The sequence below is a fragment of the Schistocerca serialis genome, chromosome 6, assembly GCF_023864345.2.
Source record: "Schistocerca serialis cubense isolate TAMUIC-IGC-003099 chromosome 6, iqSchSeri2.2, whole genome shotgun sequence".
Taxonomy (NCBI): Eukaryota; Metazoa; Arthropoda; class Insecta; order Orthoptera; family Acrididae; genus Schistocerca; species Schistocerca serialis.
In genome coordinates this window covers 127604817-127629067 of record NC_064643.1, presented here as the reverse complement: position 1 = coordinate 127629067, position 24251 = coordinate 127604817, and the positions used below count along the sequence as shown (strand labels likewise).

Below are 24251 nucleotides of genomic sequence, written 5' to 3'. Positions count from 1 at the left end.
AAATGCACACCGAGTTACTAGCTCCCCCGAGACAGTATAAGCGACTGGAATATGAGGAAGTCCTAAAATGAGGTTCTATGGCAATTAAGGTCAGCAATGCACTTCATTGTTGTTTGCTGAAGCGTTTGCCGCATTGTCGTCCATAAGGAATCCATCCTTGTTTGCTGCCAAAGATCTCCAAGTAACCGAACATAATCATTTCCTAACTTCCTGCCAGATTAAAACTGTGCGTCGGCTGAAACTCGAACTCGGGAACTTTGCCTCTTGCGGGCAAGTGGTCTACAACCAGAGCTACCCGAGAACAACTCATGTCACGTCTTCATAGCTTTACTTCCATCAGTACTTCGTCTGCTACCTTTCCAACTTCATGGATGCTCTGAAAAACTTGCAAGACTAACACTGCTCTGCCGGCCGGGATGGCCGAGCGGTTCTAGGCGCTACAGTCTGGAACCGCGCGACCGCTACGGTCTCAGGTTCGAATCCTGCCTCGGGTATGGATGTGTGTGACGTCCTTAGGTTAGTTAGGTTTAAGTAGTTCTAAGTTCTAGGGGACTGATGACCTCAGAAATTAAGTCCCATAGTGCTCAGAGCCGTTTTAACACTGCTCTCCACAATATCCTTTCTTTCAGGAGAACTTCTGTGAAGTTTGGAAGGTAGGAGACGAGGTACCGGTTGAAGTAAAGCTGTGAAGACAGGACTTTAGTCGTTCTCGGGTAGCTCAGTCGGTAGAGCGCTTGCCCGGGTAAGGGAAACATCCCGAGATCGAGTCTCAGCTCGTATATAGTTTTAGTCTGCCAGGAAGTAACATATTAGCACACATTCCGTTGCAGAATGAAAATTTCATTCTGGAAACAAATCAATGATCGGTTCAGTTAGACCAGAGGACCCAGTCCACTCCATGTGAATACAGCCCACACCATTATGAAGACACCACCAGCTTGCACAGTACGTTGTTGACAACGTGGGTCCACGGCTTCATGGGGTTTGCGCCACACTAACCCTCCCATCAGCTCTTACCAACTGAAATCGAGTGTCAAAATGGTTCAAATGGCTCTGAGCACTATGGCACTTAACATCTGAGGTCATCAGTCCCCAAGACTTACAGCTACTTAAACCTAACTAACCTAAGGACATCACACACATCCATGCCCGAAGCAGGATTCGAACATGCGACCGTAGCGGTCGCGCGGTTCCAGACTGAAGCGCCTAGAACCGCTCGGCCACAACGGCAGGCAAATCGAGAGTAATCTGTCCAAAGCACTGTTATCCATTCCTCTAGGATCCACCCTGTATTGTCAAGGTAGCTGGTTGGTGCTGGAGGTGATGTCGTGCTGTTAGCAGAGACACTCGCTTTGGTCGTCTGCTGCCACAGCCTTGTAACACCAAATTTGACTGCAATGTCCTAACGGATACGTATGTCCCACATTGATTACTGCGACTGCGTCATTCAGAGTTGCTTGTCTGTTAGCACTGACAACTCTACGCAAACACCGCTGCTCCCTTTGCAAAAACAGACATAATGCACGTGCAGCATGTGAAAGTGGCTGGATTTGGACGGGTTACTCCTGTAACTGAAATATCAGACCTGAAGGTGGTTCTGAATGAACTGAAACCGATCATATGAATAAAAAATTTTGCTATCAAGACGGATTATAAGTAACATTATACCGCTGCTCCCAGTCGTTAACTGAAGGCTGTCAGCCACTGCGTTGTCCATAGTGAGGGGTAATGCCTGAAATTTGCCATTCCCGGCAAAGTCTTGAAATTGTGGACCTCGAAACATTGAATTATCTAACGAGTTCCGAAATGAAACGTCCTATGCCTCTACCTCCAACTACCATTTTGAGGCTCTTAATTCCGCCGTGAGGCCACAATCATGCAGGAAACCTTTTCACACGTATCACTTGAGAACATATGACAGCTCTGTCAATGCACTGCCCTCTTATACCTTGTGTACGAGATACTACCGCCATCTATGTGTGTGTGCTTGTAGTTATCCCGTCATTTTTGTCACCTCAGTGTCTTGCGAGTCACTCTATTCAATCACGAAGTTATTTTGATAGCCTTTTTTTTTTGTGGTTTTAGGGCGCACAACTTCAATCGTCATTAGCGCCCAGACTACGTTAGGAATGCACCGCGAGACACAAGTTTAAAACAGCAACAAAAAGGGAAAACACGATAAAAGATTGACAGGCATAGGATTAAAAAAACAGCATAATCAAATGTCCTTAGACAGGTTTTTCAAGTTGATAAAATGAAGAACGCGAGCAGCTGCTCGTGGGTCATCCGCTAAAATGGCACCGAGAGTACATGGCAGGCCAAGATCAAGACGCAGTGTAGTAAAATCCGGACAGGACGTTAAAATGTGGCGGACCGTCAACAATTGCCCACATGGGCAGAACGGCGCCGGCGCAGCCGTCAGCAGATGGCGATGGCTGAACAGGCAGTGTCCAATCCGCAACTGGGCCAAAACTACCTCCTCCCGCCGAGAAGGGCGTGAGTAGGACATCCAAGCTGTGGAAAGAGGTTTCAAGGCCCGAAGCTTGTTGTCCGTAAATGCGGCCATATCGGCATGCCACAGTGATAAAATGCGCCGACAAATGACCCTGCTACAATCTGATGAAGGGACACAACAAGAAGCTGTCCGAGGCTGGAGGACCGCAGCCTTGGCCGCGACATCTGCAGCTTCGTTCCCAGGGATACCGACGTGGCCAGGAACCCACATAAAGCTAACCGGAGAACCGTCGCCCACCAGCTGCTGAAGAGAGTGTTGGATCCGGTGCACGAAAGGGTGAACCGGATACGGATCACTGACGCTTTGGATGGCGCTCAGGGAATCGGAGCAGATGACATAAGCAGAATGTCAGTGGCGGCAGATATAAAGAACAGCCTGGTAGAGGGCAAAGAGCTCAGCTGTGGAGACCGAACAATGGCCATGGAGCCGGTATTTGAAACTTTGTGCCCCGACAAAGGAACACCCGACCACGTCATTGGTCTTTGAGCCATCTGTATAAATGAAGGTCATATTAATGAACTTCGAACGAAGTTCGACAAAACGGGAGTGGTATACCGAACTGGGGGTAACCTCCTTTGGGAGCGAGCTGAGGTCAAGGTGAACGCGAACCTGAGCCTGGAGCCAAGGTGGCGTGTGGCTCTCGCCCACTCTAAAGGTTGCAAGGGAGTGAAAAATCAAGATGTTGAAGGAGGCGACGAAAGCGAACTCCAGGGGGTAGCAGGGCAGATATATACAACCCGTATTGACGATCGAGAGAGTCGTCAAAAAAGGAACGATAAGACGGGTGGTCGGGCATTGACAGTAGCCGACAGGCATACCGACAAAGCAGTATATCGCACCGGTAGGCCAGTGGCAATTCACCGGCTTCAGCATGAAGACTCTCTACGGGACTAGTATAAAACGCTCCAATCGCAAGACGTAAACCCCGATGTTGTATGGAGTTGAGACGGCGTAAGATGGACGGCCGTGCAGAGAAGTATACGAGGCTCCCATAATCCAGCTTTGAGCGGACGATCGACCGATATAGGCTAAGTAGGACGGTTCGATCCGCTCCCCACGACATACCACTGAGAACACGGAGGACATTTAAAGAACGGGTACAACGGGCAGCCAAATAAGACATGTGGAGACCAGCTAAGTTTCCTGTCAAATGTAAGACCTAAAAATCTTGTTGTCTCCACGAATGGGAGAGCAACGGGACCGAGTCGTAAGGACGGTGGGCGAAGCTCTTTGTAGCGCCAGAAGTTAACACAGACCGTCTTCTCGGCAGAAAAACGGAAGCCATTGGCGACACTCCAGGAGTAAAGATGGTCAAGAGAACGCTGAAGACAGCGCTCCAGGAAACATGTACGCTGCGCGCTGCAATAGATGGTAAAATCGTCCACGAAAAGGGAGCCTGATACATCAGCTGGGAGGCAATCCATTATTAGATTGATCGCTATGGCGAAGAGAGCGACGCTCAAAACTGAGCCCTGTGGCACCCCATTCTCCTGGCGAAATGGTGTCTGACAGGACAGAACCCACACGTACCCTGAACTGTCGATCCATTAACAAGGAACGAATAAAAAGAGGGAGGCGACCGCGAAGGCCCGATGTATGCATGGTACAGAGAATGCCCGCCTTCCAACAGGTGTCGTAAGCCTTCTCCAAATCAAAGAACACAGCCGCGGTCGGGCGCTTCCGCAAGAAGTTATTCATAATGAAGGTCGACAAGGTAACCATATGGTCAACAGCAGAGCGGCGCCTACGAAATCCTCTTTGTACATTGGTAAGTAAGCGTCGAGATTCGAGCAGCCAAACCAAACGAGAGTTAACCATTCGCTCCATCACCTTACAGACACAGCTGGTAAGCGAGATGGTTCGATAACTGGAAGGCAAGTGCTTGTCCTTCCCCGGTTTAGGAATCGGTACAACGATAGACTCGCGCCAGCATGCGGCAACATGTCCCTCAATCCAGATGCGATTATAAGTACGAAGAAGGAAACCTTTACCCGCAGGAGAAAGATTCTTCAGCATCTGAATATGAACAGAATCAGGCCCTGGAGCGGAGGACCGTGACCAGGCAAGTGCATTTTCGAGTTCCCGCATGGTGAAAGGGGCATTATAACTTTCACGATACGAGGAGCGGAAGTTAGGTGGCCTAGCCTCCTCTGCCTGTTTTCGAGGGAGGAAGGCAGGATGGTAATGAGCGGAGCACGAAACCTCGGCGAAAAAGCGGCCGAAGGCATTGGAGACATCCTCAGGGGCCACAAGGACGTCATTCGCGACCGTCAAGCCAGAAACTGGTGAGTGGACCTTAGCGCCAGATAGCCGGCGCAGGCTACCCCAGACAACAGAAGGAGTAAAACTGTTGAAGGTGCTTGTGAAAGCAGCCCAGCTGGCTTTCTTGCTTTGTTTAATAATACGATGGCCCTGCGCACGTAATCGTTTATGAGTGATACAATTCGCCACTGTAGGGTGGCGTTTAAAGGTGCGTAAAGCACGTCGACGAGCACGTAAAGCGTCTCTACATGCTGCGGTCCACCAGGGGACCGGTACACGACGTGGAGAAGAAGTAGTGTGAGGGATGGAATATTCAGCAGCAGTGAGAATGACTTCCGTGAGGTGTGCGACCTGACTATCGCAGCTTGCGAAGGTTTGATCCTGAAAGGTCGCCCTGGAAGAGAAGAGCCCCCAGTCTGCTTTGGAGATGTTCCACCTAGTTGAGCACGGAGAGGGGGTATGATGCAAGAGATGGATGACACACGGGAAGTGGTCGCTCGAATATGTATCAGAAAGGGCATACCACTCAAACCGGCTTGCAAGTTAGGTAGTACATATAGAGAGGTCTAAATGGGAATAGGTGTAAGATGTGTCCGAAAGAAAAGTAGGGGCGCCAGTATTGAGGCAGACAAGATTGAGTTGGTTGAAAAGGTCTGCTAACAAGGAGCCCCTCGGGCAGGATGCTGGAGAGCCGCAAAGGGGATGGTGGGCATTGAAGTCTCCAGCTAACAAAAATGGTGCAGGTAGCTGAGCAATAATTTGCATCATGTCTGCCCTGGTAACGGCAGACGACGATGGAGTGTAAACGGTACAAATGGAAAATGTAAAAGTGGGGAAAGTAATTCGGACGGCGACTGCCTGCAGGCCGGTGTGCAATGTGATGGGATCGTAGTAAATATCATCCCCGACCACCAACATAACCCCTCCATGAGCCGGAATACCTACCACTGGGGGTAGGTCAAAACGCACAGAGGTGTAGTGTGCCAAGGCAATGTGATCGCATGGGCGTAGCTTCGTTTCCTGGAGGGCTACGACGAGCGGACGGTGCAAGCGGAGCAGCAACTTCAAGTCCTCTCGGTTGGAGCGAATGCTGCGAATATTCCAGTGAATAAGTGCCATCGTAAGAAGAAAAGGAAGATGAAAGAAGGGGTCACCTCGAAGGCCGCTGAGGGCCTGGCTTCGAGCGAGCACTGCCGCCGCTATCAGTAGGCGGACAGTCATCGTCCATTGGTTCTATAGGTTCATCGGCCATCTCGTTAAGATGGCCGGGAGGAGCAGCTTCCTCCACCGGTGGACGGCCAGATGTTCGGCAACCAGCGGTGCGGCTAGGCGAAACGGATGACGGCCTTGGGCGAGAACCGCTGGGTGGCGCAGGAGAAGAAATGCGCCGTGGCGGAGAAGGAGAACTGTGCTTCCTACGAGCCTTCTTGGAAGGTCGTTTAGTGGAAGTACTGGTCGACGGCTGGGAGTTCGAGGTACGTAGGAAGTCTGCACCGGACGGTTCCGTCTTGAAGGCCCGTCCATCTGACTTCTGGGTCTTCGTCTTGGCAGAAGCTGATGAAGGTGCTTGTGTCTGAGGGGTGACGGGAGGAAGAGGAGACGTCGACCGCGCGATCTTAGCACTGGCCGAACGGACGACCGTGGTGCTGAAGGTCAGATCGCATGTCTGCGTCGCCACCTCCCTGGTAGTCCGAGGAGAGGCGAGGACAGTGCTGTATTTTCCCGCTGTGAAAAACCGCAAATATAGGTCGTGGAACCGTCCGTCTCCGGTCGCAGGCGCTAACTACCCTCTTGAGGGGGAGGGACACCTTTTAGTCGCCTCTTACGACAGGCAGGAATACCTCGGGCCTATTCTAATCCCCGGACCCGCAGGGGGATTTTTGATTGTCTGTATACTGCCGACTGAGACAGAGGAAACGCACTTCTCTAATACAGGCAAGAAAACTGAAGTGCAGAAGGCGATGACCCTCCCCTCCACCTTTATTTTTCGTGAGCTGAAAAAAGCTTTTTAAATGAAACAAACGTTTTTAACTACGACTACGTGCCACTTCGCTCTTGATCCGTGTATATTGTTCGTGTTCCCTAAACATACTCTTAGGACGCTTCAACTGGCCTCCCGCATTTTCAGACGGTACACACTAACACAGCCGCTGCCGCTCACAGCACTATAGCAAGTGACCTTGTGCTAGCAGCTACACATAGCATGCATACCACTGGATGCACATATCTCACGTTACGGCAGTGTTGCCACCATTTTCAATCCACCCCTAGTAGCTACAAAATGTCTTTCTGCCAACGGTTTCAAAAGCTGCGTCATCTGAGTTCCACATTAGTTTCAACAACTTTTCAGCCTATGACTATTTCGTTTCTTATCCACTGTACACCTGGTAATATGGTACAAATTATTTTGATTATCGTTGTAAGAGAAGAAAAGTATGCACACGAGAGGCAGATACTCACTTTTCCTGAACGCTGTAGATGGTATAATTGGCCTCTGAGGAGTGACGGTATACCTGTCAACAAAGATAGAGTGAAATTTAAAATACATTACCACTACAACTCTATGAAATCAAATCGAATTTCCTGTATTGCTGTGTGCAGCAATTCATAATGTTCCCTAAAAATCATACGTAAATCATTGTTAATGATCTTATTAAGAGGCTATGCTGTGTGTGTGTGTGTGTGTGTGTGTGTGTGTGTGTGTGAGAGAGAGAGAGAGAGAGAGAGAGAGAGAGAGAGAGAGAGAGAGAGAGAGAGAGAGAGAGACTTTTAAGGTGATCATATGCTCTGACGCATCACATTTTTATTAACATGCACTTGATTAATCTGTAATGTTTAAATTACGCTCGCGCGTGGAAGTGACAGAATGTAACGAGTAATGTCATGTAAAGGCACGAAAAGGCACGAGTACTACAAGTGAATAATAAGCTAAGTACTGTGTTCATTTCAGTGGTCACTAGAACCTCTGACGTAACTGAAAAAGGTGGTACAATTGGTAATAGCTCTGTGCATGAACATTTGATACCAATAATCTGAATCATCAATAACTATTCGTAATTCATAACCAAACGCAATTGTGGTTTGCTATTTAAGGTCAGCCGCGACGTCGAGATGATGGGAGTGAAACTCTCAACCATAGTTCACTCTCGTGACACACAGGACACATTGTTGACGTGATCTCGAAGCCATGACTTCTGTGTGGAGAGAACCGATCATGACACTTTCAACAAAGTCAATGGAATTCAATAGTCGAAAACAGACACTGTGTGCTACGCACACAATCATTTATTAATGCTGCCCAGCCACATTCTAATAAGATAAAGCTGTTGCGTAAAAGAATAATCAAGTGACGATAACATGGTGTGTGGCGGTGGTCGTTACTTCGATATGACGTTACTTAAATAATTGTGCATGCCTTCCTCCTACCTTCGCCTTCTACAAGAGCCAGAAGACGTTTTTGATGTTAGCCAGAGATCGATGGAGAACATACTGACCATAATTTTCAGTCTGCAACTCCACCTTACTCTTTGTGCTCACTGATAGAAAATGTTCGTATTTGCTATTCACTCAGCGGGATCAGGGACTATAGCTATAAATGAAAGTTCTGAATTTCTATTGATTGATACATTCCGTAAATATTTCACACGCACTAAAGTATTGTAACTAATACCTCTATTGGAAACCTAGAGGGACCACTGTCACCAGTGCATCATACACAGATCTCCTAAAAATCGTCTGCAGCCTGCAATCAAATCAAGGCGACGTGGATTGCTGTCAGCAGGTGTCCTTTTGCAACATGACAATGCAAGGCCCCAAACTGCCAGTATAACAGTTGTAACAATCACAGACCTGCATTTTTGAGTGTCTTCCTTATCCAGCATACTCACCAGACCTTGCCCCAAGTGATTTCCGTATGTTTGGACCATTCAAAGACGCAATGGGAGGAAAGAAGTTCCGTTCTGATGAAAAGGTACGTCACGCAGTGCATGAGTGGTTGCGTGGACTCCCAAAAGAATTTTTTTCTAAAGGAATTTATGCACTTTGTAAGCGCTGGAAGACTTATTGAGCGTGGGGGAGATTACGTTGAAACGTGATACAGCTTTGTACTAGTTCTGCACAATAAATAATATTTAAAAAATATTTAAGGTTTTCATTTGACTCACCCTCGTAAGTCGAAACAAGACCCCGGAAGTAGAAGACATTCCGTCAGAACTACTAATAGCTTTGGGGAGAGCCAGCCATGAAGAAACTCTTCCATATGCTGTGCAAGATGTCTGACATGTGAAATACCCTCAGACTTCAAGAAGAATGTAATAATTCCAATTCCAAGGAAAGCAGTTGCTGGGAGGTGTGAAAATTACCGAACTATTAGTTTGGCAAGTCATGGATGCAAAACACTAACACGAATTCCTTACACAGGAATGGGAAACGGATAGAAGTAGACCTCGGGAAGGATCAGTTTGGATTCCGAAGAAATTAAGGAACACGCGATGCAATATCGACCATACGACTTATCTTAAAAGATATGTTAAGGAAAGACAAACCTACGTTTATATCATTTGGAGACTTGCAGAAGGCTTTTGACAGTGCTGACTGGAATATTCTCGCTGAAATTATGAAGACAGCAGAAGTAAAATAATTAACAAATTGTACAGAAAAAGGCAGCAGTTTTAGGAGTCTAGGGGCATGAAAGGGAAGCAGTGATTGAGAAGAGAATGGACAGAGTTGCAGCCCATCCCCGATGTTTCTCAATCTGTACATTGAGTAAGCAATAACGGAAACCACAGAAAAATTTCGAGCATCGGGAGAAGAAATAGAAACGCTTATGTTTGCCGGTGACATTGTAATTCTGTCAGAAACAGCAAAGACGTTGGAAAAAAGGTTGAACGGAATGGACAACGTCCTGAAAGGAGGATACAAGACGAACGTCAATAAAAGCAAAAGCAAACCGAGAATAATGGAATGTAGCAGAATTAAATCAGGTGATGCTGGGGAATTAGATTGAAAACTAAACACTTAAAGCAGTAGGTGAGTTTTGGTATTAGGATAGCAAAGTAACTGACGATGGCCAAAGTACAGACGAGATAAAATGTAGAGTGGCAAAGGTAAGAAAGGCATTTATGAAGAACAGAAATTTATTAATATCGAATATAGATGTAAGTGTTAGGAAGACATTTCGGAAGCTACTTGTCTGAAGTGTAGCCATGTATGGAAGTGAAAAAGAGGGCGATAAACTATCACGTAAATAACGAGGAGGTACTGAATAGAATTCGTAAGACAAGAAATTTGTATTACAACTTGATCTCAAAAAGGGACCGGATGACAGTATACATTCTGAAGCATCAAGGAATAATTAATTTAGTATTTGAAAGAAGTGTAGCGAGTAAAAAACGTAGAGGGAGAACAAGAGATGAATCCAGTAAGCAGATTCAGAAGGACGTAAATTGCAGTAGTTATTTGGAGATGAAGAGGCTCGTACAGGATAGAGTAGCAAGGCGAGCTGCATCAAACCAGTCTTCGGACTGAAGACCGTAAGAAACAACAACATTTTAAAAACCATTAAACAGCGCTATGCTAGACTGAAGGACCTGTCCAACAAGATAAACCCGGAGAGGCCTATTCCAGAATAGCTAATATAATATCGCGTAACACAGGGATAGAATGTTAAATAAATAATCAAACTGAACGAAACAAAGTCGTACCAATAGGCCAGAACGGTGCAACGGCAGGACCACACACGCTAAGAAGTATACAAATTTGAACAGAATACACAGGTATTCCGCCTCAACTTCACAGCAGGAGCGCCACGCGGGAACATAGGCGGGCACTGCCGTGAGACTTTTACACAATGATTGTGGAGGAGACTCAAAGGTGGCGCTCAAAGCAGTATTATGAGAGTCAGTATATTTAAGACTTAAAAACATCTAAAAATGGTTGAATCAGTTGAAGGAAACTAAGAGGTACAATTAATCAAAACATAGTTGAGTAAAATGGGGGAGGGGATTGGGGGCGGCAGCATATCAAATGGAACTCGCTGCTATGTTCCTCTAACCACTTCTTCATACTTCCGGCATTGTGAAATGGTGCTTTATCTTGTAGAAAAATGCTACTGCTGTCGAGAAACATGATCGTCATGAAGGGGTGTACGTGGTCTGCAACCAGTGTACGACTCATAGCCGTCATGGCGCCTTACACGAGCTCCATACGATCCATGGATGCACATGTGAATGTTCGCCGGACCGTAATTGAGCCGCCGGCATCTTGTCTCCGTCCCACAATGCATGAGTCCGCGAGCTGTTCCTCTGGAAGACGACGGATTTGCGCCCTCCCACAGGCATGGTAAAGAAGGTATCGGGATTCAGAAGGCCACGCAACGTTTAGTGCCGATGGTCAAGTAGCCATTTCAGCTGCTCGTTAGGAGCGTTCGGTGCACTGTGTGTTCAGACACACTTTTACTCTGCCCGAAACTGCTGTAACACCTAAGTCGTGTAGTTTCCGAAATGCTCATGCCGAGCCTCCGGTTCATCACAGCCTACCCTCGGTCAAACTCTGATAGATGGCGTACCTTCCCCATTCTACACATGGGCAGCACGATCACTGGAATTCCAAGCACCTCGTGTGTGTCATTCCCGGCCAGGCGACGCTGCTACCACTTGGACGGGTTTGTATCTATAGTAGATCGATGGACATCGTGTTCTGGCTATCAGTGTACTTGTTATTGCAGTATAAGAGTTATTCGTTTTATTGTTAGGTAGTATTAGTATGCTGCAGGCATGAGTTTGATTTCTTACTTTCAATATTATTTACCTCAACTGCACCAAACATAAAAATCAACTTTTATTTTCAAATTTAAGCTCATTTTCTAAGGAAATAGACTTTATCTGACTGTAGTGTGGTCGACCATGTATCACTAAGTATGTCGAAACTCAATTCTTAATTATTTTATAGACCTAAATTTGTGGGTTAGATTAAATATATACATGCGTTAATTATTTTTCGTCATTTTGGAGTTGTGCAATTTAATGGAGTTTTCATGGTTCAGGCACTTTCTTTAATAGTTCTTTATTAAAGTGCCTGTATTTGAACACCCAAATAATATATGTACAGTTTCCCAAATGAATGTTGAACGTTTATGTGTAAGAGACGCCACATCTTTTTGTTCAAACATTTGTTACACAAAGTTCATCAAAATTCATTTTTCTGCTAATCACTGGATAGATCAAAATTTGTGGAGTAGAATGAACATCTGCATGTGGGAGTCATTTTTATTTATTGTTACAGTGTGGAATTTAATAGATTTTTCATGATTTAGCACTTGCTCAGAGTTGAGGTAAGGCTTCTCTGCGGTATATATTATAGATTTCGTAGTGGCCACTGACAGTGGTATGTTGCTTTTATCAATATTTCCTGATGCAAGGTCGAATGTGTGATGGAAGATTTACAGCCTAAATCTTGTGTCCTTCCATTAACATATCCAGGCTGTCCCTATCACTACTCATGTCTGGTATGCCCATAAATTTAATGTTTCTTTTAGGCAGTGATCATGCTGATATAATATTTTGATGAGTGTACTTTCATTGTGTATATTTAGTCTATATCTAACCTGTTTGCCCAATATATGAATTGAATCAGACGTTTCAAAGACTATCACAGCTTATTTATTACAACCAGTTGCCATACTCAGTGTATTATTTTCTGTAAATAAAGTTGGGTATGGTATTATAATCCTTTAATGAAGTAAATGAGAAGGGTATCCGGTGTAATTTATCAAATACAATATCACATTCTGATCTCATGCGAGCCAATAAATCAAGCAAATTGTGGTGTCACCGCCAGACACCACACTTGCTAGGTGGTAGCCTTTAAATCGGCCGCGGTCCATTAGTATACGTCGGACCCGCGCGTCGCCACTGTCAGTGATAGCAGACCGAGCGCCACCACACGGCAGGTCTAGAGAGACGTACTGGCACTCGCCCCAGTTGTACAGCCGACTTTGCTAGCGAAGCTACACTGACAAATACGCTCTCCTTTGCCGAGACGATAGTTAGTATAGCCTTCAGCTACGTTTGCTACGACCTAGCAAGGCGCCGTATTCCATTGATAATTAATATTATGAAGCATGTACCGTAACGGGAGATGTTCTACAATTGTGGACTAAAGTTAAGTATTATATCAACTACGTACTTTATTTGCAATTCTCAAGATATTGTCCTGTTGCAGACCTCACGCCAGTCAGCGTGTAATTAAACGCGTGCATTTCGGCCTCCTCTAGAAACACAGTGTTGGCTCTTCTGCCAACACTACACAAATCATTAAAGAAATATGCTTCGTACATCAGCAGGAGGGCTCGTCTACACGATTGCGGAATACTGCGTTCCTGTTTGGACTAATAGCTCGCATGTGACCAAAACTCTAAGATTACTAAGTGACAGTACGCACAGCAACAGTGATAAAATGTACTTGCGCTCCACGGCTGCACTCCTTGAGCCATAAGACACCTCCAGTGATATGGCGTAGAAGTTCTCTTCCAACAAAATACACAAGCTTAACGATAACCCACAGCTACTGACACACAATAGTATAGCAGACTTGGATCGGAGGAAACAAGAAGTCAGGCAGTTGTCGCTACAATTTGACGATTGACAATTTCTGGAAGCAACACTGGCACGAGCACTACCTACCGCAATCTCTAAGTTTCGGTATCACGCGAAGTCGTGGACGACATTAAACAAAATACGCACTGGTCTTGCCAGAAATACCGGCGCGCTTCACAAATGGGGAGAAATACCATCTGCAAAATGAGATTGCGGAGCAGGAAAGCAATCATACCTACACGTACTCTAAAAATGTCCACATCAAGCGTAGAAGCGACTCTTCACCGATTTCATTTTGTGATATTGTATTTGGCTTATGAGAATGTTTGTTTGCAAAATGTCCAGTCTCACTAATGCGGCCGCCTGTCGCAAAACCCGAATGACCAATCTTTGCTGCGCGGACCGCTACGAGACGTATAGGTAGGATATCAGTGACATGCTGAAAGAAACCTAGCCGTTTTGGAATTGCTGCCACCCTCAGCCCGAAAGCCAATGATCATGTGCTTTTGGACATCAGGTAAATCCGTTTCCGCATAATATCAACGACTGCACTGTTACCCTTCCCCCCCCCCCCCCCCCCCCCCCCCCCCATAAATGCTTTATAAACACTCCACTGCTACAGCTGCCACATGTGAGATGTTATTGCACGTTGAACACAGCCGGTAGTCACATTAAAGTGATTGAACCGTGTTGTTACAATGTGTTGTTTTTAAAATTGAAATACTGATTTTTGCATGGACATGGATCGCAATTTTGTGCTTTTTTAAGATTCAGTTTTTCAGAGCTATGTTAATCTATCTTTTAAATACCTTAAACATTTCACTTCTATCGTTTTTTTTAATCTTATAATCTCAGCTAAGCACAAATTGAATAATATAACATTTTACAACTGAACACACATTTTATATGCGGTTTTAACGGCTTATAATTAGTAAATTGCAATAAAATTGTATTTTGGATGGTTAGTCGTCATGAAATCTCCGAATCAGAGATTTAGTATAGGCAGTCTCTAGATTCTAAATTCGGTCCTGGGGGTGTAAGACAACCGATGTAAATTATTTTGGATTTTATTGGCACTAAAATACCGTTAGTCGGTGTTAGAAGAGAGGGAAAGGAGGTATGGAAGATTACTCGTTGGTTGCAAGGCTAGCCCACCGCGAATCTGCGACAAGCTACCGGGAACCGTGTTTTTTTTTCTCTCTTTTAGTCGCAGATAACCGACGCCAGCACTGCATGTGTTTCCTGTTTAGCCGGTCGCTGCAGTGCCTGGCGAGGCCACTGCCCTGAAATCCTGTCGTACCGGGACTGCTGGTAGCCAGCACCCTGTTCCTCTCGGCTCAAGAACTTCGGCTTCTTCCAGAACTCGTCTGTCCCTCTAATTTTACCCGTGCACATCTATAGTAGTTTTGGAGTACTCGAGTTTCCAGAAGCCGTATGTGTTACCTACAATCACGCTATAGTGTCCCTCTGTCGTGCTGTCCCAATCGAACGTAACACTCATGCTGATACTTAATATCGATATACAGGGTGGTCTATTCATAGTGACAGGGTCAAATACCTCGCGAAATAAGCGTCAAACGAAAAAACTACAAACAACGAAACTTGTCTACCTTGAAGGGGAAAACCAGATGGCGCTATGGTTGGCCCGCCAGATGGCGCTGCCATCGGTCAAACGGATATCAACTTCGTTTTTTTTAAAAACTAGGAACCCCCATCTTTTGTTACATCCTAGTCTAGTACGTAAAGAAATATGAATGTTTTAGTTGCACCACTTGTTTCGCTTTGTGATAGATGGCGCTGTAATAGTCACAAACGTGTAAGTACGTGTTATCACGTAACATTCCGCCAGTGCGGACGGTATTTTCTTCGTGATACATTATCCGTGTTAAAATGGACCGTTTACCAATTGCGGAAAAGGTCGATATCGTGTTGATGTATGGCTATTGTGATCAAAATGCCCAACGGGCGTGTGCTATGTATGCTGCTCGGTATCCTGTACGACATCATCCAAGTGTCCGGACCGTTTGCTGGATAGTTACGTTACTTAAGGAAACAGGAAATGTTCAGCCACATGTGAAACGTTAACCACGACCTTCAACAAATGATGGTCCCCAAGTAGGTGTTTTAGCTGCTGTCGCGGCTAATCCGCACATCAGTAGCAGACAAATTGCGCCAGAATCGGGAATCCCAAAAACGTCGGTGTTGGGAATGCTACATCAACATCGATTGCACCCGTGCCACATTTCTATGCACCAGGAATTGGATGGCGACGACTTTGAACGTCGTGTACAGTTCTGCCACTGGGCACAAGAGAAATTACGCGACGACGACAGATTTTTTTCACGCGTTCTATTTAGCGACGAAGCGTCATTCACCAACAGCGGTAACGTAAACCGGCATGATATGCACTATTGGGCAACGGAAAATCCACAATGGCTGAGACAAGTGGAACATCAGCGACCTTGGCGGGTTAATGTACGGTGCCGCATTATGGGAGGAAGGATAATTGGCCCCCATTTTGTCGATAGCAATCTAAATGGTGCAATGTATGCTGACTTCGTACGTAATGTTATACCGATGTTACTACAAAATGTTTCACTACATGACAGAATGGCGATGTACTTCCAACATGATGGATTTCCGGCACATAGCTCGCGTGCGGTGGAAGCGGTATTGAATAGCATATTTTATGACAGGTGGATTGGTCGTCGAAACACCATGCCATGGCCCGAAAGTTCACCGGATCTGATGTCCCCGGATTTCTTTCTGTGGGGAAAGTTGAAGTATATTTGCTATCGTGATCCACCGTCAACGCCTAACAACATGCGTCAGCGCATTGTCAATGCATGTGCGAACATTACGGAAGGCGAGCTACTCGCTGTTGAGAGGAATGTCGTTACACGTATTGCCAAACGCATTGAGGTTGACGGACACCGTTTTGAGCATTTATTGCATTAATGTGGTATTTACAGGCAATCACGCTGTAACAGCATGTGTTCTCAGGTATGATACGTTCACAAACGTACGTATATCACATTGGAACAACCGAAATAAAGTGTTCAAAGGTACCTACGTTCTGTATTTTAATTTAAAAAACCTACCTGTTACCAACTGTTCGTCTAAAACTGTGAGCCATATGTTTGTGACTATTACAGTGCCATCTATCACAAAGCGAAAAAAGTGATCCAATTAAAACATTCAGATTTCTTTACGTACTACACGACTATGTAATAAGAAATGGTGGTTCCTATTTAAAATAACGCAGTAGATATCCGTTTGACCTATGGCAGCGTCATCTAGCGGGGCAACCATAGCGCCATCTGGTTTTCCCCTTCAAGCTAGACAAGTTTCGTTCTTTGTAGTTTTTTCGTTTGACGCTTATTTCGTGAGATATTTGACCCGGTCACAATAAATGAACCACTCTGTATATACTTACGGGAAAAATCCCAACACCAAGAAACAATGAAACCTCGGGAATAAATTTGTCGAGGTACCATATTTAAATGATAAACTGCACGAGATAAAGCTGTGCCGATGTGAAATGTTCCTACATCCAATGTTTAAAGCAAGCATGAAAACGTACATTCATTGTGTTGTACGTGTGGCGAATGTCACTTGTGGGACGGAGTTCCACGGTGTTGCAATTGGCTGGTCAACACAGGGACGGCTAATGCTTTTTGTGCATGACGCTGGCGTTCTGCGATGATGTCCCATAAAATCTCGACTGGAGACAGACATGGTGATCGAGCAGGCTGAGGCAACATGTCGACACACGGTAAAGTATGTTGGGCGGGTGTTATCCTGTCATGAGTGGCAGCACAAGAGGTCGACGTACCAGACTGACGTACAAATTTGCAGTCAGTGTCTCAAGGATAACACGAGAGTGCTCCTGCTGTCATACGAAATCGCTCCCCCACACCAAAAAAAATTTTCAAATGTGTGTGAAATCTTATGGGACTTAACTGCGACGGTCATGAGTCCCTAAGCTTACACACTTCTTAACCTAAATTATCCTAAGAACAGACACACACACCCATGCCCGAGGGAGGACTCGAACTTCCGCCGGGACCAGCCGTACAGTCCATGACTGTAGCGCCTTTGACCGCTCGGCTAATCCCGCGCGACCCCCCACACCATAACTCTAGGTGTAGATCCTGTGTGTCTAGCACGTCAACAGGTTGATGACACACCCCCAACTGGCCTCGTTATAATCAACACAAGACCATCACTGGCACAGAGGCAGAAACAGCTTTCGTCAGAAAACGCAACAGTCCTCCACCCTGCCCTCCAATGACCTCTCGCTTGACACCACTGAAGTCGCGAATGGCGGTGGTTTGGGGTCAGTGGAATGCACTCTGCAGTGCGTCTGGCTCGAAGTTGTCCTTGAAATAACCGATTTGTCACAGTTCGTTGGTCACTGTGGTGCCAGCTGTTTCTCAAATTGCTGCTGCAGATGCAGTACGATGCGCCAGACGCCGAACACGATGGTCTTTCCGCCAGGTAGCGACGCGACGTCGTCCGCAGCCCGGTCTCTTGCGGCCGCACGTTCCATGACCACCGCTGTCGGCAATCATGTACAGTCGCTACATTCCTGCCAAGCGTTTTTGCAGTATAGCATAGTGAATATCCACGTTACAACTTAATGCGCTGTTAATAATGGCGTTTTCGTCGTACTACAGGCGTTCTTGACTATGAACAACTCACGACGACTACTTTGAATGGTAACAAACGCTCACGACCATTACAGCGCGTATTTAAAGCAAACATAGTAGCACCACTCGTATGCGACTGGCGCTAAATTTGAATCGACGTCATCTTTCAGATGCGGATATTTTCCTTTACCTCGCTCAACTCCTCCTTGATGGGACTTTCGACAGTGTATATTGGCTAAGCCGGTGGCAATACGTTGTCTAGGAGCTCTTTGGTAAACGGCGTGTGCGCACTGTTACTGGATCGGCGGTCTGGGAGCGTCACTCGAGCGTAAGAGAGAAGAGAAGGGGTTAGGCGGTATGTTGGTAGCAGTGTGGTCGCAGCCGCGAGTACACGAGGACTGGGCGAGTAATATCTTGTGAGGGCGGCAGGTTTTCCTGTTTGAAGATGGCAATGTTATGGGTAGCTACAAGTAAACACATAGGTTCCTCAGTGGCATTTACTTGCTGGTTTGGAGCACTCCCATATGGAAGGCTGTTTCTAATTTCACTGCGGGTGTACTTCTCTGAGGAATATTTGGCGCCGTGGCGGTTCACATACAACGGAAGTTCATGGCGAGACATCGTCTGCCGTTTTACATTTTAGTGAGGACAAAGTAAATGAACTTTCGTAGAATTCAATGTTAACGATGCTATCGGGGATTCGGCTGCCTTAGTATTCAAGTGCTGCTTTTGTTTAAAATTTCCGAAGCAGGTGCCAGTGGTAACTTGTGTGTCCCTTGGATATTGTTCCTAACGATAAAAATGCCCTGCCTAAGTAGCGGCTTACGTTGGTCTGTTTTTGTGCTTCCTCTCGGCTGATTATTTGGTAAATTCTCATATGTTCTTAAAAGTAAATGGGAGCAGATCTGGTACGTCATCCTACACTGAAGAGCCACAGAAAGAGGTACACTTGCCTAATAGCACGTAGGGGCCCCACGAGCACCCAGAAGTGCCACAACATGACGTGGCATGGAATCGACTAGTGTTTCAAGTAGTTCTGCAGGGTTGGTTGGTTGGTTGGTTTGGGGAAGGAGACCAGACAGCGTGGTCATCGGTCTCATCGGATTATGGAAGGATGGGGAAGGAAGTCGGCCGTGCCCTTTCAGAGGAACCATCCCGGCATTTGCCTGGAGTGATTTAGGGAAATCACGGAAAACCTAAATCAGGATGGCCGGACGCGGGATTGAACCGCCGTCCTCCCGAATAGTTCTGCAGGGAACTGACACCATGAATCCTACATGGCTCTCCATATATCCGTAAGAGTACGACAGTGTGGAGATCTCTTGTGAACAGCACGTTGCAAGTCGTCAAAGATATGCTCAATAATGTTCATGCCTGGGGAGTTTGGCGGCCAGTGCAAGTTTTTAAACTCACGAGAGTGTTCCTGGATCCACTCTGTAGCAATTCTAAACGTGTGGGGAGTAGCTTTGTCCTGCTGGAATTTCCCAAGTTCTTTGGAATGTACAATGGACACGAATGCATGCAGGTGGTCAGACAGGGTTCTTACGTATCTAGACGTATCGGGCGTCCGATATCACTCCAACTGCAAACGTTCCACACCATTACAGAGCGTCCACCAGCTTGAACAGCCCCTGCTGACATGCAGGGTCCATGGATTCATAATGTTGTCTCCATACCAGTACTTGTCCATCTTCTCTATGCACTCTGAAACGAGACTCGTCCGAACAGGCAACGTCTCTCCTGTCGTCAACAGTCCAATGTCGGTGAGGAAGGACCCAGGCGAGGCATAAAGCCTTGTGTCGTGCTGTTATCAAGGGTACGGAGTGAGCTTTCGGCTCCGAAAGCCCATATCGATTATGTTTCGTTGAATGGTTCGGACGCTGACACTTGCTGATGGCCCAGCATTCAAACCTGCAGCAATTGCCGGAAGGGTTGCGCTTCTGCCACGTTGAACGAGTCTCTTCAGTCTTCGTTGGTCCCATTCTTGTAATATATTTTTCCGGCCGCAGAGATTTCGGAGATTTGATGTTTTACCGGATTCCTGATATTCACGGTACACTTGTTAAATGATCGTACGATAAAATCCGCACTTCATCGCTACCACGCTGATAACCTCTAAGTTGCTGTGTCCAATCGCTCGTGCGCCGACTGTGACACCACGTTCAAATTCACTTAAATGTTGATAGCCTGCCATTTCAGCGGCAGTAATCGATCTAACAACTGCGCCAGGCACTTGTCTTATATAGGCGTCGCCAGTAGCAACACCGTATTCTGCCTGTTTACACAACTCTGTATTTGAATACGCATGTCTACACCAGTTTCTTTCGCGCTTCAGTGTAGATTACATAGTTTGTTTTAAGATGTTACTGTATCTCTGTTAACGTCGTTTTTTGTTGTAGAGTTCTAAAACCTGAAGTATTGTACCCATGTAGAATTGTTAAAGACGGGAGTCTGAACGTAGTTTTCAGGCCGAACCCGGGCCCCTGGCGTTCTTCCTCGGCAAACCCTTAGATCTAATGCAAACTATTTTGCATTACTGGTGGTTTTAAAACGGTTTGTGGTAAGAGGTCAGAACTGATTTTGGCTGCATTAAAATAATTCTTTGATATTGTTAATTACTGGAGCCCTTGAAAACACACTAAGAATTAAAAAAAAAGGAAAAAACCTACGCACCACGAAGAAATTTTCTTCGTGCTTTCCAAACCCTACCTCGGCCATCAAGTTTGCCGGATTTCTCGCCATTTGATCATTATGGGCAGGGCCCTCCGGCCAGCTGGGAACTTTGCGGGACTAACATGCCAATCAGAATGAAATGGGCACAACATCCCCCATGAAAACTCTGTTAATGACAAGCCCAGTAACTGCTAGCATAAGGCCCAGAAGCGGACCAGGGCGTTATTGACTTGCTGAATTTATGAAACTCTCTCTCTCTCTCTCTCTCTCTCTCTCTCTCTCTCTCTCTCTCTCTCCAATAAATTATATTATGCTTCTGGAATTTTAATCATTTGTTTGTTTGTACATATAAGTGACATCCGTCGCATTCTGGTAATTCCCTCGTGGTCAGTCGTTTTTTATCTTGTGGTACAGTGTAAATTAATGGTGTTTCCCAAGTAATTGCTGGTAAGTAGTCTGAGCTGCTTTTGGGCCGCAGTTAAATAATTCCTTCATACGGTTCCTTATTGGAGCCTCTGTAGTATTTTGGTTTTGGGCGCGTTCCATTGCAGTCACTTTATTACTCTAACAAAGATGTCTCTATTACCAATGTGTGCTTGAAGTAAATTTGTGGTAATCATGTAGAACTGTTTAATTACTCTGCTGATGCTGAGCGTGGGTAGTTCACCACTCCCGCATCCTTAACCAGTAGGTTTCCTTCAGATTTCCCCAGTGTAGGTGGCACTGCGGTCACAATGTACACACTATACACTTTGTTGAGGTCTCCTACAGCATCTCCAAGAAATAATAAAATAGAAACACCGTGTGTTAAACGTGCCAGGCGAAGCGGTACATTCACCGTTTACGATTTAACTTGATATCAAACGTTTATGACTAGAAAGCGCCACTAGTAAGACCGTGCATTTATTCCTCCCTTTCATTGCTATTACTCTCCTGGTACGATGTTTCTAAGTACTTCGTCCTATTTCTGCTCGTGCTGCATATGAACTGCACGTTTATATCGTCCTAACACCGAAAGAAAATCTGATGTCATGTACCCTTAATTATGTGTCGCACTAATAGCCTGAAAACTATCAAGAGGTGAAGTTTCATCAGCAGCATGGCGCAATGTCCTAGAGCTGCAGGTATTTTTTTTCTCGAGTGCATATAACTGGCTGCTGAAATAGAGAAGTAAAGTGCACAATAACGTCTCGCTTTCGCACCAACCTCACGATCTAAAGACGGTCTGCAGCTGGCAGTGAATGTTAAGTGGTTTTCCATGGAGTCAGCTCTCAGGCTGCGCAACATCTCTCACCGTAGTTGTTATTTCCAGAAGTATCGTCTCCCACATTCCTGACTGTACTAAATGAGATTTCGGACCGCGTACTGGACTAGTGTTCTGGAAGAGCCGGTTTCAGACCTCTCTCAGGTCCGCCTGAGCTAGGTTTCCTTTATTTTCCGAACTTCCTCGCATCAAATTAGGTGATTAAGAAAGGCATTCCTTAACAAAACGAATACAGGAAGTTGGATAATTTAGACAATACTGTATACCCATATTCTTGTTCCATAAAATTTCGGGAGTTCAGCAGCATAAATTCAGCTTCTTCTAATATTTCGGCTGAATACCGTCCAGCCATCTTCAGAGTGAGCCGATGTGACTAACGCAGAGAGGGCTGCACTACGTAAGCTTCGCCAGGATTCCGAGACGGTAGTTCTTCCAGCTGATAAAGGCAATGCCACTGTTTTAATGTCTCGTGATGACTATCATGAAAAAATGAACAGTTTACTGAGTGACAGCACATACCGGAAGATCGGTAAAGACCCCACCAACCAGCTGGTAAGGAAGAATGCTGCGCTTCTGAACGCCTCCCCCCCCCCCCCCCCCCCCCCCTTCCACTAGAAGTTGCTCGAATATTGAAACCAAGTGGTGCCGTTCTCCAAAGGCTTTATGGACTTCCAAAGATCGTCAAGAATGGTGTTCCTCTACGTCCGATAGAGAGTAACATTGGCTCTCCAACTTGTGATTGTTCCAAACACTTAGCATCGTGCCGGCCGCGGTGGTCTAGCGGTTCTAGGCGCTCAGTCCGGAACCGCGCGACCGCTACGGTCGCAGGTTCGAATCCTGCCTCGGGCATGGATGTGTGTGATGTCCTTAGGTTAGTTAGGTTTAAGTAGTTCTAAGTTCTAGGGGACTGATGACCACAAATGTTAAGTCCCATAGTGCTCAGAGCCATTTGAACCATTTTTGAACTTAGCATCGTTATTAAGGCCTCTGGTGGGAAAATGCGCTCATCACACATGTAACTCCGTGGACTTCATTGACGAACTGAAATCACTCAAACTGAACAATTCTGATATGTTAGTTTCGATGTGATGTCGTTGTTCACAAAGGTTCCTTTTTCGGGATCATTGTCTCTCATTGGAAAGACTTTCGATAAAAAGATTTCAGCTTTATTTGAACATGTTTTGACCTCGACATATTTTTTATTGAATAACGAATTTTATGAACGGACTGACGGCGTCGCCATTGGTAGTCCTTTGTCGCGCTTGGTGGCCAACTGTTTATGGTGGACTTCGAGGAGAAAGCGCTGAAACCAGCTAGCTTGAAACCCACAGTGTTTTGGAAGTGGGCTGATGACACGTTTGTAGTGTGGCCCCATGGTGAAGACAAGCTAAAACAATTTTTAAATCATCTGAATTAAGTCTACAGACAAATTCAGTTCACGATGGAAATCGAAAAAGATATATGCCTTCCATTTTCGGATGTGTTGGTACGGCGCAAAGATGGCATTTTGGGACATGCAGTGTATCGAAAACCGACCCATACGGATTTGTATTTATGTGCAAATAGCTCCTTCGCAGACGATGTGTGTACTCAGAAGTACACAGAGCGCGCGTCATTGCTGGCGAGACAGTCTGGAAGACGAGCTTCTACACCTGAGAAGAGTTTTTGAAGCCATCAGGTACTCTCCACAGCACAAGGCATTACAAATGAAAACAACAGTGGGCACAAGAAAAGAGGAAGAAGACACGGAAAGTTTTAAATCCATGACTTTCCTGCCATATGTGGGAAGCCTTTCGTCAAAAATAGGACGGATCTTCAGTAAACACAAAGTGAAAGTGATTTCTAGCCCTCCACCAAAGACTGGAGCACTCGTGGGCTCCGTTAAAGATGATTTGGTGGTTTGGAAGCCTGGGGTTTATAAGATCCCCCGTGAGTGTTGTCGTTTATACATCGGACAGACGACACGTACAGTTGTAAGTAGGCTGTTTAGGTTTTTACGTTGGTAACGCCACGTAGCGCTCTATATGAAAATGACTGACTGTGTTGTGTGCAGTCTGTGGCTAGTTTGCATTGTTGGAATATTTGCTGTTGTAGTGCTGGGCAGTTGGATGTGAACAGCGCATAGCGTTGCGCAGTTGGAGGTGAGCTGACAGCAGTGGTGGATGTGGGGGGAGAAATGGCAGAGTTTTGAGAGCAGACGATCTGGACGTGTGTCCATCAGAAAGAGTAAATTTGTAATACTGGATATCATGTATGATGAATTTTGAGAATTATTAAGGTAAATACATTGA

General features: G+C 45.8%; 1 protein-coding gene across 1 annotated transcript in view; it reads right to left on the bottom strand.

Annotated features, from left to right (window-relative positions):
• LOC126484540 (venom dipeptidyl peptidase 4-like) overlaps positions 1-24251 on the bottom strand; it is a 320902-nt gene that overhangs the window by 170244 nt on the left and 126407 nt on the right. The window contains exon 5 of the mRNA XM_050108088.1: positions 7238-7290. Coding sequence (XP_049964045.1) covers positions 7238-7290 — 53 coding nt within the window. The remainder of the gene's footprint in view (positions 1-7237; positions 7291-24251) is intronic.